The sequence below is a fragment of the Calonectris borealis genome, chromosome 1, assembly GCF_964195595.1.
Source record: "Calonectris borealis chromosome 1, bCalBor7.hap1.2, whole genome shotgun sequence".
In the NCBI taxonomy this organism is placed as follows: Eukaryota; Metazoa; Chordata; class Aves; order Procellariiformes; family Procellariidae; genus Calonectris; species Calonectris borealis.
Window position 1 is genome coordinate 107,386,568 of NC_134312.1, and position 15,678 is coordinate 107,402,245.

A 15,678-nucleotide genomic window follows, 5' to 3' on the forward strand; every position below is an offset into this window, starting at 1 on the left:
AGTCCAGAGAGGTGAGAAAAGATGGTGGAGTTCTGTGGTCTGTAGTTCCTTTCAACAGAATAAAATTGTATATAATAACAACAGAACAATAGAACAGAATAAAAGTGTATGTAATAGCTCAGCAACATTTTTGGGAGTGTGGCTTTGCTATAGTGTCTGGTGCCAACAAATGCTGTTGTTAGCTCTGCTATTATTGAGAATTAGCTACTCAGCCGTATGAAGTGCCTGCATCTTGCACCTTCTGACTGATGCTTCAGGCTTGACCTCAGATGTAATGGTGGAATATCATTTTCCAGAATATTAAAGGAGAAGTGACTTAGCTGTTTGAGTGTTATAATGATATTGTATATTCTCTGTTATGAAAATATCATATTTTTCAACCACTTTAACAGCATAATGGTGATTTTTTTCATGGAAATAGGGTCCTTTCAAAAAACATGGAACCACATAGTAGTGGTACAGTTATAACACGCTAAAATTTGAATGCTAAGCAGAAGGACACGGCTAAAATTGTTGCCTTGAGGCAGGACCTTAGCAAAACAGTGGCATAGTGCATATGCAGCTTTCGGGCTATGCTGCAGAAACATTGTTATCGCAGGCGTGTGAATCTTTATGTCTTTGAAAATGTCTCCTCTGATAAGTTTCTGGCTTCTTCAGAGTGAAAGGATGATTATAAGCGATTGTACAAGCATTGTCCATCTAAGTCTTGCCTGTACTACAGAAACAGTGCTGCCACAGTTTCATTGACAAGTCAGAGGAATAGTTGTGTATCCTCTTTTAACAACACAAGTTAAGACAAATAAGGTTCCTTCAGGTTTGGCCTAGTGAGGGATTTTCCAGCTTAGAAACTATGGGAAGAGAGTCAGTTTTTCACATCCCAAGCCAGCGTAGCTTGCTATTTGGCAGCAACACCTTTTCAATTAATTGCAATCTGGTTCCATTTGCCAGTGCCATATATCCCAGCTTTAAGCTCGCATTGAAAACTGGCTAAATATTTGCTTCTGTTCTTGCTGCCTGTATTCCTTCCTTTATTTTTCTCCCTGGAATCCTGAGTTACAGGACACTGGCGTTTCTGGGTTGGTTTGTGTCTTCTTTCTTAAAAAGGAAAACTATTCTGCTCATGAAATAAGGTTTGATAAGTAATTAAGGAAAACACTGGCATTTTGGTGAAGTGTCTTCTCACCTTTTCTCTTTCATTGTTTGGTCCTTATATCTCTTTTGTCATTTCAGTTCCCTCTTTATGCTTTAATTTGGAGGGCCAGGACAAGGTGTGGCTGCAGCATCTTAGTCTGATTCTTCCTTTCTATTATAATCTTCATTGAAGGAAGGCTAGTGCAGCTAACAGTTTCATTGCAAACTGGACATCAGGACCTTGACTTGCAGTGTACAGAAAAAAAACAACTTTATTTACAGAATACACCCAAATCCTTACATTTAAAGATGTAAACCCTTCTTTGCCTAGGGAAAACTAATTTGTGATCTCCCAAAAACACAGTTCTTCTGTGAGCTGTGTCCAAAACCCCTTGGTTTGTGTCCCTAAGTCTGGAAATCCGCTGTGTTAGTCACACTAAAAATGTTGTCTGTAATGAAGCATGATTCAAATAACCCCAAAACTCTAAAATGAAATGTGCAACAAAATAATAATAATAGTAATAAAAAATCAAATAACTGTAAATATTTAGGACAAGTGAATAACTATCTCTGCAGTCTGTAAAAATGAACCTACTCTTCCAGGAGGTCAATTCTGACTTACAGGTAAATGCCTTGTTCCAGACCATAATATGTGGAAGATGTTGAGAGGGATCACGTTTTGTACACAGTCAATCAAATTAATAATTAGGTCCATTCTCCTTATCTATTTCCAATTTTCAATCAGCCTAAGGGACTCTCTCAGAGTCGCATGCCTGAGGCATCACAGATCCTTCAGGGTTTAATTAGGATTCCCAGTGCTGCAGCATGCTCTCTTAGGCCTGTCAGTTACCCTTCTCTCAGGAGTTAAAATTAGTTAAAATTACTCTTTATATGACTTACCAGATTTGGTCATTTAATTGATTCCCAATTCATCATCTAATTCATTTACACTTTCCTTTCCACACATGGAAATACTGTTATGGGATGACAGCTATGCTGCCCAGTGAAATTCCTGGCAATACTTAAAAGCCCAAATCTTCATCTAGTGAAATAAAATCAGACTGATTGTGAGTGGTTTCCATAAATTTTTGTAATTATCGTCAGTAACTTTCAGCCAATGGTTTTACAGAAGTCTCTTTTGGAACCTGCTCCCTAAGCATGCATTTCTTTCAATTAACAATCGTATGTTTCTTAATGACGGAATGAAAATAACGAATGACAATAAATATATTTATTTTAACATCTTTATAAGCATTCAGTATGTTTATTGCCAAATAGCCTCGACATTTAATTGCTTTTTCAATGTAGCATATTGCTTGATTCAGGCATGTCGTTTGTATTTGTCATCAGCACCTTTTGAAAGATGTGATCCAGTAGGTCCACTACATTAATAGTTTAGAAGCATGCAGTTATTATATTTGCTAACATGCATTGCTTAATATAATAGGGAATGACACTTTTTCCAGAGAAGGTAACTCTTGACTTTCAGTAGATACTACGATCCCAGTTTGGTGGTGCTGTATAAAAAGCAATCAATCAAAAACATTACTCTTTGGAGAGAATACATTGTAAAACAACTTAAAGGTTACAGTAATTGAGGCAGTACATTTTGCTAATGTTTTAGAAGTGTGATCTAATTTCACTGCTGCTATTTCATACATCTAACTGCACCTTATGATCAGTCTTTTTACAATAAGCAGTCTCTTACATCTGGGAACCCAGTCAATGCAAATTCTTAGACTGTGTAATCAGGGAAGTCCTGTGTCGTAGGAGGGCTGGCTCTGTGAGGGAGTGTGGCTAGTTTCCCTTTGATTATGGGTTCATGGGATTAGAACTTTTATATAACCTCCTGAATCTCATTTTTCATTTTCCTAATCTTACAGCATTTTACAGCAAGTGCACATTGTTGTTGTTTTGTTCCTCATATTAGATGGAAACTTTCTTTGTGATACTGTTGGGTTTTTTGGGGGGAGGGAAGAGAAACATTGAAATACTTGTTATAAATTTACAGGAATTAAAATTATAGAACTGGTGGGTATAAAAAAATTAAAATCTATTATATGGGGGTTTTATAGCAAAATTAGCCAAAAGGCAGGGCAGCGGGCCTTTAGTAGGGTTGCATTGCTCAGCTTTAGCATGTAGTTTGATGTTAGCACGTTTTTGTTTGCTGGGAAGACACTTGCTCGTTAGTTGAGGTCTGGTTGTTTTGTAAAGCAACGTGAGGAACAAGCATTTCTTCTCTTTATTTCACTTTTCCACATTTTTGAGGCATGTGCTACAATACAAAGAAACATTTAAATTATCTTCATGCTGAAAGAGTGGAAATTGTTGGGATCTCTTCGGTTGTTTAATTGTGTGACACTTTGGCTCACTGATCTCTCTCGAACAACTAGCCTTGCAAAACAGTGTGGTTTGTCCAAGGGCAATGCAGGAGAGTTAGCAGGAAGCAAGTCTGGATGGTCTTTTAGAAGAATTGAAATGGATTCAGATTGCCTTAATCTGATTATGAAACTGCACCCCAGACTTCTTCATTTCCCAGGTGACCATGGCTGTAATATCTTGGTTGATTAGGGATCCTGGATATATTTTGGTGCACTGCTTTGAACTGATCTAGCATGAAGTGTCTAGCCAGTCTGACTAGAATAGACCTGTAATGAAAATTTCCAGGAGATTTTCTTATTTCCAGTTCTTAAATGATACCACCTGTTAAGCCATGATATCCACAATGTATGATGCTAATTAGTGTGTTCCTTACAAATTCATTCTTTTCACTTATTAACTAAAGCTTTCTGGTTGGTTTCTTTTTTCTTGTGTTTTGCTTTGGTTTTCTTTATTGTCTTTGAATTAGATCACAGTTATTTAATGATAAAGTCTTAACAATAATATTTCTTAAATATCTGCAGTGTGTATATGCAAAAAAACCCTGCCTACCTACCTCCCATTTCACCCTACTCATTTTCACAGTAGCCAGCGAAGAACTTAAGAAAAAAACACAGGCTGCTGCATTTTGAAAAGCATTGTTTAGGGTTTACACAAAAAATACCGTTTCTACTTATGTTGCTTGTCAATAAAAATTTATCCTCAAGTGATTGCTAGTTCCTTCCTAGAATCTGGGAAAGATTCTCTGGGAAAAGTGTAAATGCTTTATTGATTGAATAGTACACGATTTTAAAAAGTTGTATGAGTAGTTGACTTTTAAAGTGGAGTTACAAAAGTTGCTCTTGAACCTGATTAGTTCAGCAAGCATAAAAATGTTTTCAGCACAAACACAGGAGTTCAGAGTTCACACAGCAAGATCATGGAGTTGTCCTAGCTGTGCAATGACAATAATTACATTCATTATTTGTTGTATTTTAGAAAATATTAGAGTAAACTGTTAGAAAATCTTACCCACAGTATGGCAGAAATATAGGGGGGGTTTATATCTATGAAGATTCTACACTGAATTTGTTAAAAAAAGAAAAAAAGACAAGCATCCTCTTAATTTATCTATTTTAATTCCAGCTGCATGTATATATATGTATATATATATAGAAAGAGGTGCATGTAGTGAAATTTGACCCTTTGGTGACTGAAAGCACATGCTGTACTGGATTACAAAGTATACTTCTAATATATCTTCAAAAGGAAATGTATTCTCAGTTTATAGTGAGCCTTGACTAGGAAGGACAGAAAAGAAAAAAATAATTTTTCTTCAGTAAGGGAAGAAAATTTTAAATTTATACCTTTATGCAAGATTGCCAGGGCCTGAGGCAAAAAACCAGAGCTTCTACAATCTTTACAGCTGCAAAGATAATTACATGATGACTATCTGTGGAGTAATCTCTAATGGATTACATTTTGTTAGCATTTCGTTACGTAATGTTAGAGCCAAAATAATTCATAGTAAAAAAAAATACTTTTTTTTATGTATCTATGGCCTGATGTCCTCCTAAGGCATTCTATTATGCATTAGTTAATTTGTGAAAAGTCTTAGTTTACGGCAAGGTACTATGCTTGTAAAGCTGATCTGAGACTAAGGAGTGTAGAAATTACTGAAGTAATTTGTTTTTATTATGCAAGCACTGGACTTCTCTGTTGCTTCGGAGGTGCTAAAAGCCATCAGAGGTGCTATCTGATAGGCTTTCCTCTTAGATTTACGAGGTCTTTCAAACTTGAAAAGCACTTATGGTTTATTAAGATCACTTCACTTGATTTTTTTTTTTTTTAAACTTAAGGGCACTTCTTTTTATAGATCTCCTAGCTTTGTCCAAGTGATAGAATCTTCAGCAGTAATAAGAGGCTTCTTACTCATGGTCAAAACACCCCTTTTATTGTGTTGCAATAGAACTGTGGTGTAGCAAATAAACTCTTCTGCACTTTCATGTGCTGTTGGCACTGGGAACTGGATGTATGGGGTTTTTTTAGTCACTTGGTGCAACTTCTGTTTCTTCGTCTTTTATGTTCTTTAGTTTGGAGAAGTGAAAAAAAGAAGTAATAATATGACCAGTGGCTCCAAGCCAGATCAAGTCTCTATTAAAATAAATAGAAAAAATTCTTTGACTTCAGCAGAAGCAGTGTCAGCCCAGCCACTTATGCTACATCATTTACTGTATCTGGATGGCTTGAGGGCTACTTGGGAACACAAGAAGTTGCGTCTGGTTATTAAGGCCATATTCAGTATAAAAGTACTAAGTATATATAAGGTTTTCAGTGTATGTGAGTAGTATTTTAACACTCCCATAACCAAAATAATTTGATGTATCCAATTTTGATGCATCAATATTTAGGGGAATATGGTAAAGAAGATGTAGGAGAATGCAGGTTAAACTTTATAAAGTTCTGTTGAAAGCAGGAGGGAAGCTGAAGGATTGGTCTTTTCACTTACCTTTCTGAGTAACTAAAAATGACATCATTCTGCTTTCTGAAAACATTATTTCCTCTAGATGTAACCTGGATTAATTTTATAGCTGAAAACATTGTGATTTTCCCTAGTCCATAGAAGGAAAATATCCATGTGTTTTGCTTTTTAGAGAGAGAAATTCTTTGTTCTTAGATGGGGCGTGCTTTCTCAGGTTTTTGTACACCAAGCAATAGCTGCGCGGGTTTTTGTTGTTTTGGTTTTTTTTTAAAATAAACTTTCTAGACTAGGTCTGTTCAAGAGACCTAGTTCATCCAAGAGGACATGTTCTTCCAACAGCATCTCATTGTTGTAGACTAGATGACCTCCAGAGGTCCCTTCCAACCTATATGATTCTATAATTTCTTCATTAAGTCCTATCATTCTGTTGTATTAGTTTGTACTGTTAAAGGAATAGAGACATTTTATCCTTGATTATCCTCTTTCAGTGTATCAGTATCTCCTGACCCCAGGGCATTCAGAAACCTCAATAATTAGATGGAAATATTTGAAATGTTACTGCTTCAGTATGGAAGGGGATTGGTAAATTCAGATGACGTCTGGGGAGGTCTGCAATATACTTCAGTCTTGTTGGTACACAGATGTTCTTTGGTACTTCCAGAAATTATATCCTGTTTCTGGAACAGTGGTAAAATACTCTATATTTACTGTTTTTGATTCCCATCTACATTTCTGTATCAATCTGGAACTTTCCCTGTTGTGTATTATGTTATAATGAGCCAAGCTTGACACATAGGCCTGTGACTGTAGCTACTGAATGTAGGGTATCAGAACGTAAGGTAGATGTACTTGAGAAGAAAAAATAGAAGCTAGTCCTACTGATTATTAATAGCACTATTTGCCAATAATCCTCCAAAACAAAGAACTACAAGTCATTTTTGCTCCCTCCCTTCATTTTAGATTATATAGCATTGCAGAAAGCAGGTGTGAGAAAGGCGTATCCCTCCGTCCCAAAGTAGATGACTCATTTGCCCTCAGACCATTTTAAAAGGTCTTAACAGCATGAAGGACCTTACAGAGAGGAGTGTTTTGGTGGCAGTGCTGTACCTGCCAATCTCTAAGCACACCCACATTCCTTAACATCTAACAATAAATCACACCACGCTTTGAAGCAGCATTAACAACCAAACCATTATTCAGTAGTGAATGTCCATATATCTGTGGTCCATGGCTTGGGGGATATATTTTTTGCTGCAGATTCTTGGCACTATTTACTGTTGACACAAGCTTGTTGCAGGTAGCAAGAGTGACAGGTAGCTTCATGAAAATCCTAAGAGTCTTTTGGTTGTAATGTACTTTTCCATTACCATATCCTTTGTTCAGTGTGGATGGTATAACAGCAGTGGAGAGGACTAGAATGTTATATTTGTTATCATTTGAGTTACTTATTTTTAGATTAAACCTAATGCCACTTACTTGGCAAGACTTAGGAATGCCATTATTCTGTTAAACTGTGTCCCTGTCTAGTGGTCTGCTGAGCACAGTATGATGTCTCTCCTCTCCGAAAAAGAAAAATAATCACACAGCTATTGATAAAATTCATAGTGGGTGATTGGAGGGAACTAGAGTTTCCTAGGCTTGGGCTTGGCCAAATGATGAGAAAGAACAAATTCTAGTAATGAAGCCACAATAAAAATGTTTTCTTCTGTAAAAAGGTAGTAAAATTGACTTCTTCCAAATGAAGGATGTGGTCCTGGCTCAGGCTAAGGGATGACTCCCAGAGATCAGGAAAAATTTTTTTTTTTTTCCTTGAAAAAGACGCAAGCCAAATTGCAAAGATGAGTTTGGCTAAAGCTGCACAAATGTTTGGCGTCTTATAATGTCATCAAAGAACTGGGAAGTTTAGCTAGTTTGTTCATCTTGGCCATAAATTCAGAGATAGGCGCAGTGGCCAATCTTTAGCCAAAAACCTTCGAGTTATTGGCAGGCTGACCTTGAGTCTCAGAAAGAGGGGCAGAAAGCAATCTCTGCCATGCTTCTCCCCAAGTGACGTTCTACCTGAGCAGAAGACATTGTGCCGTCTTCAGCCCTGACAGGAATCCTGCGCTCATACGCTATGCAGACGCTATGCCAAATACAACCAAGTGAGGCAGCTCTTCTGTGTGGACAGTCGTATGTCTGTGTCAGCCTTTCACCGCTGCGTTAAAGTCACTTGGCTTGTATGTTGGAAGTTAAATATGGGTTGTACATGAGTTTTCTCTATTACTGTGTGGAAGTAACAGAGACCATCTGCAGATGCCAAATGAAATTCGTTAACTGAATTGTTCATTATTGTAAAGTACAATAAAAACAGGGACCCTTAAAGGCCAAAACAAAACACTTTGCTGTGCTATTGGTGTATTGTTGGGTAATTTTTACTTCATTTTCTTTATTCTTTCAGTTCTACGGGACGACTTCAGACAAAATCCATCAGATGTAATGGTAGCTGTGGGTGAACCCGCAGTGATGGAATGTCAGCCCCCAAGAGGTCACCCGGAACCCACTATATCGTGGAAAAAAGATGGGACCCCACTAGATGACAAAGATGAGAGAATTACAGTAAGTATAAAGAGTTTTTCAAACAACGCAAAAATCGGCTAATCTGAAATTACTAGTCTCTTCAGCATGTGGGCATCCAGCCATGCTGTACTTTCTAGGATCTGTCCTTTCCTTGCCTCGGAGGCAATGCTAGTTTGCATTTAGCTTGGAATGCATCCTCTAGTCTCATACTACTTCATTGCAGGGTGTGCATTTGTTTGTTAAAGACAACCATGCAAAACCTATGTTCTTCTCTTCCTCAGAGGAATTAGAAGCTTGCGGAAATGAAATTCATTATATCTGTCACTGTCCTATAATTTTCTTCCCTTTTATCCACTTACAAATTTCTGCAACCTATAATATCTGCCTTCTTTGGTTGGAAAGAGGAAGTACTAGTAGTCTAGGTGAGACCTTCTTTTGTAATTCTGTTGAAAAGAATCTGTGCAGAAAAGTCGTGCATTGTATTAGAAAGGATAAGAAGGTTTTTGGGATATAGTCACGTTTCTTTAGAGAGATGGTGGTTTATCCTGTGCTCTCAGATTAAGCTGTTTTCTCATTAAAGGTGTTGTCATACTCATTTGTATCTGTAGCTTGCTGAATACAGTATGGATAAAGCAGCTTCTCAGATCAGAAAACTATCCTTCTTTCAATTTTTGACATGGTAAATAATAAGCTCTTGAGCCTAAATGGCTTGAAGAAATGGCAATGAAAAATGGAGTTCAAAAATCATTTATATGCTGCCAACATGGTGAAACAAAACATCTTTCCATATGGTGAGAAACCGTATCATCTGAAAGCACGTACTGTATAGGATCCTGTTGGTACTGGGAGGATTACTAGCGTAAAACAAGATCAGAGGCACATACAATTTATATACCTCAATCGTATGCTGAAATGAGGGAAATTTTTAATGCAAGAACACTTAAACCCCAGCAATCTAAGTAAAAAATTACCATTTCTGTTTGAGATTTAAATTGCCTGTTGTTCCATTTGTTTTTTACAAACAAGACAAAGCTCAGGCATTCTGTACTTGTGGTGTATACATACATTTAAATTTTTAAGTACCCTACCAAAACTATACTGATTGCTGGCTATTAACTCAATTCCTCCAATCATACTTGCAAAGAACTTGCAATTTCCTTTTCAAATCTCCTTCCCGCTGTGACAAGTCAATTGACCTGAGATAAAGAGAAGATTCCAGTGCTACTTTTTTTTTCAGGAAATGCTTTCTAAACTTGCATTTTCTATTGCTATAGTTTATTCTCTTGAAGGATTTTCAGGTGTTGCCTATTAAGTACATTTCTTTCATTATACATGAAAACTCCTCTTCCTCCCAGCTGCCGGAACAAAGACATACCCAGAACAAAAGCAACTATCACTGACTGGCAGTGCCACCTGTATTTATTAAAACTCTGCTTACGATGGAATAAAGACCGTCAGTTTGGTTTTCTTTTCTGGTGATTGTATCAAATACTCACCTACATAGTATTCTTTCACCATGACATCTGGTGGAGTTATCTTGCGTTATCAGTTTCTGCTTCCAAAAACAAACAAATGAAAATTAGTTTTGATGTAGGCGTAGATAGACACTTGCTTCACGTGCCCAAATGAGTGTTTGTTTTCAGAGGTGTAAATTAACAGCGCTGCGATAGCTAGCTCAACTGCATTCATTTACGTCATATTTGCCTGGCATTGTCTTAAGCAGCACTATTAATATCATGGCTGCTTTCTCACACAGGCAAGAAACTGAAACTGCATTGTAATGCAGATTTGCATCAACTTACAGCTGTAGCAGGATCTTGCCAAGTGGGTAAATACGCATTCAGATGTACGCCTTAGCAGCTTTGCAGTAAATATCTGTATTATGTTGCTAGTGGCTGGGAGGCGAGGGAAGATTGGGACCTGGAATGGACAACATGCTAAAGGGCAGATGGGCAAAAAATATTAATTTTGAAATCTGACTTAGAATTATTCCATTTCTGTTAACTTATCTCCTTTAGGTCATTTCCATTTCAGTTTAGCAACAGGAACATAAAGAATTAAAATAGTACAACAGCTGAAATAAGGATGGAGTTGTTGGGTTTTAAGTGATAGATTTCATTTTTACATGAAATCAACCTTTTTTAAAAAAAAAAGTTTTTCATTTAAGTTCCTATATTTAAAATGAACACCTACACTCGTTTGATGGCAAAGTTATCATTGACTGAGTGAGGCTAAATTTCGGGTAATATAGGTTACAGGTGTTACCTTCCTCTTTTTAAGCCGTGAAATTACCAGATCAGGAAATGTCAAACTGTATGTGTTGGTGTTCAATAGATATGTAATACCAGTGGGCATTTAATCAATGAAAATACTTTAGTGGCTCTGCTTCTGAAGCATTTCCAGTTGTTTTCATTCTTAAAGGCTTGTTGATCTTTGACTCATTGCCATTTTAAGAGTTCTGTAAGTGTCAAAGGCTGTTTAAAGCATTTCATATTAATGCTTTCCTTTCTGACAAGAGATTTAAAATAAACATTAAGATTGTACTTTTTTGAAATAACAGATGATTCTTGACACCTCTTTTTTGATTCGTATCTATACTTTCTTCAAAAAGACGGTATGTCCATGAAGCAACCTTATTTTTAATACATGGAAGCTTTTTTTCTCGTCTGCAATGACAATGTTGATCTTTGAGTCAGCAGAACTGGGCTTTACAGACTGAGTATTAAGGGTGCCAGAGAAACAGAGGTGGTAGCTTCGTTCCCGACAGAGAGTTTGAAGCAAGAGATGTAGATAAATAGCAGTTAAATAAGACCCGAGTTAAGGCACAACTTCCTCTGGAATGCAATAAAAAGAACATATTATTTTGTCCTGGTAGGGTTGAGGAAATCGATATGTTTATGTAGGTGAGATAATAAAAATCAAAGTAGTCTTTGCATATTTTTGGTCCATTTGTAGGGCAAATAAATGTGCTTTGAAGAGAAATAAATTTATATGTCTTTCAGGTTATAAACAGTAGTGAATGAAACAAATAAGAAATGAAAGTAAGGGTACGGGCACAGCTATCTGTGATGGGGATTACAGAAACAGACATTTTCTTTGAGCACTGCTCTCCCAGTACTGCGCAGTTTTAGCACAAGTCAGACTCGGTGCAGGCTCTTCAGTGTACACATGTCCACTGGGTGCATCTGATGAAGAATCATCATCAAAACATTTTTTTCTCTCTGCTCTTGAATATAAACAGTTTTCTCAGTGCATTGGAGCTAAACATGATTTTTCTCATGTGTATTCTTTACACCACAGTATGAAAGCATATGCCTGATGTGGCTAATCCCTCTCCATATATTACCAATGAAGCGGGAATGACAGTCTTGCATGTGAAGCAAATGCTTATCTTTAACTTAATTTGTTGAATTGAAGAACAATTATCATGAGGCCAGAGCAGAACTAGTGCTATTCTGTGTTCATCTAGTTAATTTTTCTCCTGGGATTACTGTGGAATCAAGAATCCCTCCTATAATATATATAGCTGAAAAGGAGTGCTTCAGTGCAGTCCAGTGAGTAGCTCTAATTTCTCACTGCAAACAATGTAAAAATAAAATGTATTTTTCCAATTTCTGAAATGGACTAGGAGAGGTTGTGCGGCTGTGTGAGACACAGTGGAGAAAGAAGATGCAGGGCCTCGTCTATGAGGAAGAGAGAAGGGAGCTCACCGGGGTGGGGAAGTTCCTCCTTCTGTTTCCAGCCCTTGGTGGTGTTTATGCGTTTGGAATCGCTGTCTCGCCAGCCGTTCATAGACCCACGAATTGCTTGGAGTGAGGATTCTAGGTATCCTCGCCAGGAACAGGCCTGCTCCCAACCCCATCAGTCTAGCCATCTCCTTTGCATGGCAGCCCAGTTTCATTAGGACGTAGCCACGTGTTTCAGGCGCTTACCTTGGCGCCGAAAGCTAGGAGTTTGCATTCCCTCGGGCTGAGGAGGAAGTGCAGTCAGTCTCCTCGTTTCTGCTGACTGCTGTAATCACTGGGCTTGTTCTTTCCCAATGTATTTTGTCTAGATGCAGCTGGCAGGAGCATCAGTGGCCGTAAGTACCATTAGCAATGACTTGCTTGGGCACTCACAGCAATTGCAGTGAACATGGGTTGCTTGTAAGTCTGTGAATACCTCCAGAGTGCCTCCATTCACTTCTCGGCCATCTTCCTGTTGTACCCCAAAACCTCCCACTACTTTTCAAATAGTGTCCCCGCTGCCTTCCTACCACACACCACTGCAATGAAATTTTCACCTCATTCCCCATCCATTTCCTCCATCTCACAACCTCCCCTTGCACCCACCCAGCCTTTTTCTCCCACCTGTCTAGCTGCACTCTATCATCTGATTAGTGCTAACTCTCGCTCCTGTGGAGGTAACAATTTGGAAGCTTAGATAAGCAAAACCTCCTGCTGTATGCTGTAATGTAAAGGCACTCTTCCTCTGGCTTTGCTGTTGATGTAAATGGCCGGTGTGCTGTTATTTGTAATGAATGCGGTGTTGTCTGTCTGCCTTAGGTTTGCTCAGAGCCTCCCTTAAGGAACTGTGTTGCTGCTCCGCCTTCTTTGTGAATCCCAAATGCAATTGTCTGTATATAAGATGCTGACATCAGTAATCTAACCAAGATGATGGGGCCTTTGAGCATATCTTTAGGCAAAAACTGGCATTAATTACAGACTCTCAGGAGCACAAAGCGTTCAGAGAGGATTTTGTGGGTCTCCCATCTAGACAGGGGAACCTCCATGTGCTTTTGGATCTCTCTCTCAATTTGTCTCATATTTTAGCGGCAATGCCTGCATAATTAACTAAGCCTCAGTAAAATCAGGATGCAGTCAGAGTGCCTGTAATTATCAATACTTTCCCAGTGGGAGGATGTATACATATCTTGCATAAGCTCCGGAGCAAGTTGATGTTTGAGCCAGATTTGGAGGTCAGGGTTTCACAGCTTCTGTTGTTCCTGCCCCATGACCAGAAGTAGCCCATGCTTCAGAAAGCTTCCTAATTGTGCACATGAAGTCATGGTGCAGGTGGTAGAAAAAAAAAGCTATGCAGACTGAACATGAAATTTTAATAGGTAAAATCTTTTACATATACATGAAAAAGGATGCTGGTACCTAAAAAAGAAATCCTTTGTAATTGAATACAAAAAGCAAAACCTTTGCATTGAAATTTTGGTGCAGCACTGTGATTGCAATTTCCCCCTCTTTCCTATTAACTCTTATCTATCATTTATCCTGAATCATCCTCATCTGATTTTTAAAAGAAAAAGCTTGAGAAGCCATTTATCTTTCCTTGTTCAAGTTTCTTAGCTTTTAAGATCAAAGTTACAGGATGAATAATGCATACAGGTTTTCATTCCTTTTTTGTGTGGCTATCTTGTGACATCAACAGTTTTGAATGACTTCCACTCTTATTTTAGATAAGTTGTAACTTGAATTCTTGATTCCTGTTTCGTTTCCTGGCCCTTAAATAGTGCATCACAAATACGAAGCATTTATTGTGTCTTGCATAATGCTATTTTTACACGAGTGGGCGATGAAAATGTTTTCCACAAAGTGTAAAAACAAAGCCTCTGATCTGCTGCTGCAACGGGAAAACCTCCTTAAAGGTACCATCCACAGGAAGACATTTTATTTATTTGCCCAAAATTTTTTGTTAATGAATTGTCAAAGAGAACTTGGTTCATTCTTCTTGGTGGAGACCATTCACAGCCTCATTGTGCTTTGGCAAGTTTAAAGCTACATAGGTGATCCCAACGTGATCTCGGTCATAACAAGAAAGAAAAAACAAATGGAAGAAATTACTATGCCTGTCAGTTAAAAAGGAAAAGAGAAAGGGTTGTTTGTATTGGAGGGAACAGTGGAAAAAGCAGAAATTAATTCACTATTTAGGAAAGGGGCCTTTCCTTCCAAAGTTAAATTGCAGTGGGAAAAATTGCAGAGGGGACGTGAATCAAGAAAAAGGAAACAAAAACTGATCGAATTTGTTGCTGTGTGCTGTGCAGGAGTAACAGTCTTAACCCTTTAAAACAGCTATGCTCCTGATACAAACCATACTGTTACAGTGCCACTCCAAATTGATTCAAGATGTTTATCTTTATTTCTTTCTTCTCCACTTCTCTTTTTTTTCTGGTGTCCTCTCTTTTTTCATTAATTTATTAATCTCTTAACATCTTAATCTCCCCAAATTACGTATTCTAGATGCATAGCAAAAGAATGCATATGCCTGTAGAAGATGTAATGCTTACGGTAACATAGTCTGTCCTATGGAGAGCTGCATGAAAGATCATGGCCTGGGTACACAGCACACAAAGCAATGGAGGTGAGAGGAAAGGGGGGAGCAAGTACCTACAGTTCAGGGTTTTATTTCATTTTAATTGTTTTTCTTTTTTGGGGCAGATTAAAGGGCAGGCAGCAATTTCCTATATGCCCCAGGAGGGTTAGAAAGAGAAGTGTATTTTTTCTTCTCATTCCCCATACGTATTTGTTGCCCCCCAGCAATTTCCTTTCTTCCCAGTCCTTTTTCTTCATTCTGTCTCTTTTTCTCACCCCCCGAGAGGGTTGGCTTCCCACTCTACCTCTCTTTTTCCTTCGTCTGCTGATCCCTACAATGGTGGCTTCCTTGAGGATCAAGAGTAGTTTTTGCTAGTGATTTATATTTCTTCAGCTATTAATATTGCTTCCTCTGGCGACACAACTGGAGCTGCCGTGAGTTAACTTGGCACCCCAAGGGGAAAAAAATGTAAAAGATTGTGAAGAATAATTTGGAACCGCACAGCTGTCCTAGAGTATAGTGAGAATGGCTCTAAATCCTGCTGTTTCTTGCTCTTAGTTTTTCCAAAGTGTGACATTATTTTTCTGTGTTCACACTGAAAGCTCTGTTTCAGGGTCCTTTTTGCTCCTGCTGGAGTCTCTCTGCTCTCCAGATTCCACAAATCATTCAAAATGTGTCTCCTGGATCGTCTCGCTTGTTTTCTGTTCTGACCATGGCATGTGCTTCTGTTGTCTCCCACGTTATCATCAGGGTACCTTTCCCATCTTCTTCCTCAACTCTCTCTGCGTGTCCGCAGTTTCCCCTGCTGTGTATAAACTACTCGAGTTTCCACATCAGCACAACCACTC

General features: G+C 38.2%; 1 protein-coding gene across 1 annotated transcript in view; it reads left to right on the forward strand.

Annotated features, from left to right (window-relative positions):
* The window catches only part of ROBO1 (roundabout guidance receptor 1), a 540,394-nt gene that overhangs the window by 416,311 nt on the left and 108,405 nt on the right, over positions 1 to 15,678 (forward strand). The window contains exon 4 of the mRNA XM_075170312.1: positions 8,412 to 8,569. Coding sequence (XP_075026413.1) covers positions 8,412 to 8,569 — 158 coding nt within the window. The remainder of the gene's footprint in view (positions 1 to 8,411; positions 8,570 to 15,678) is intronic.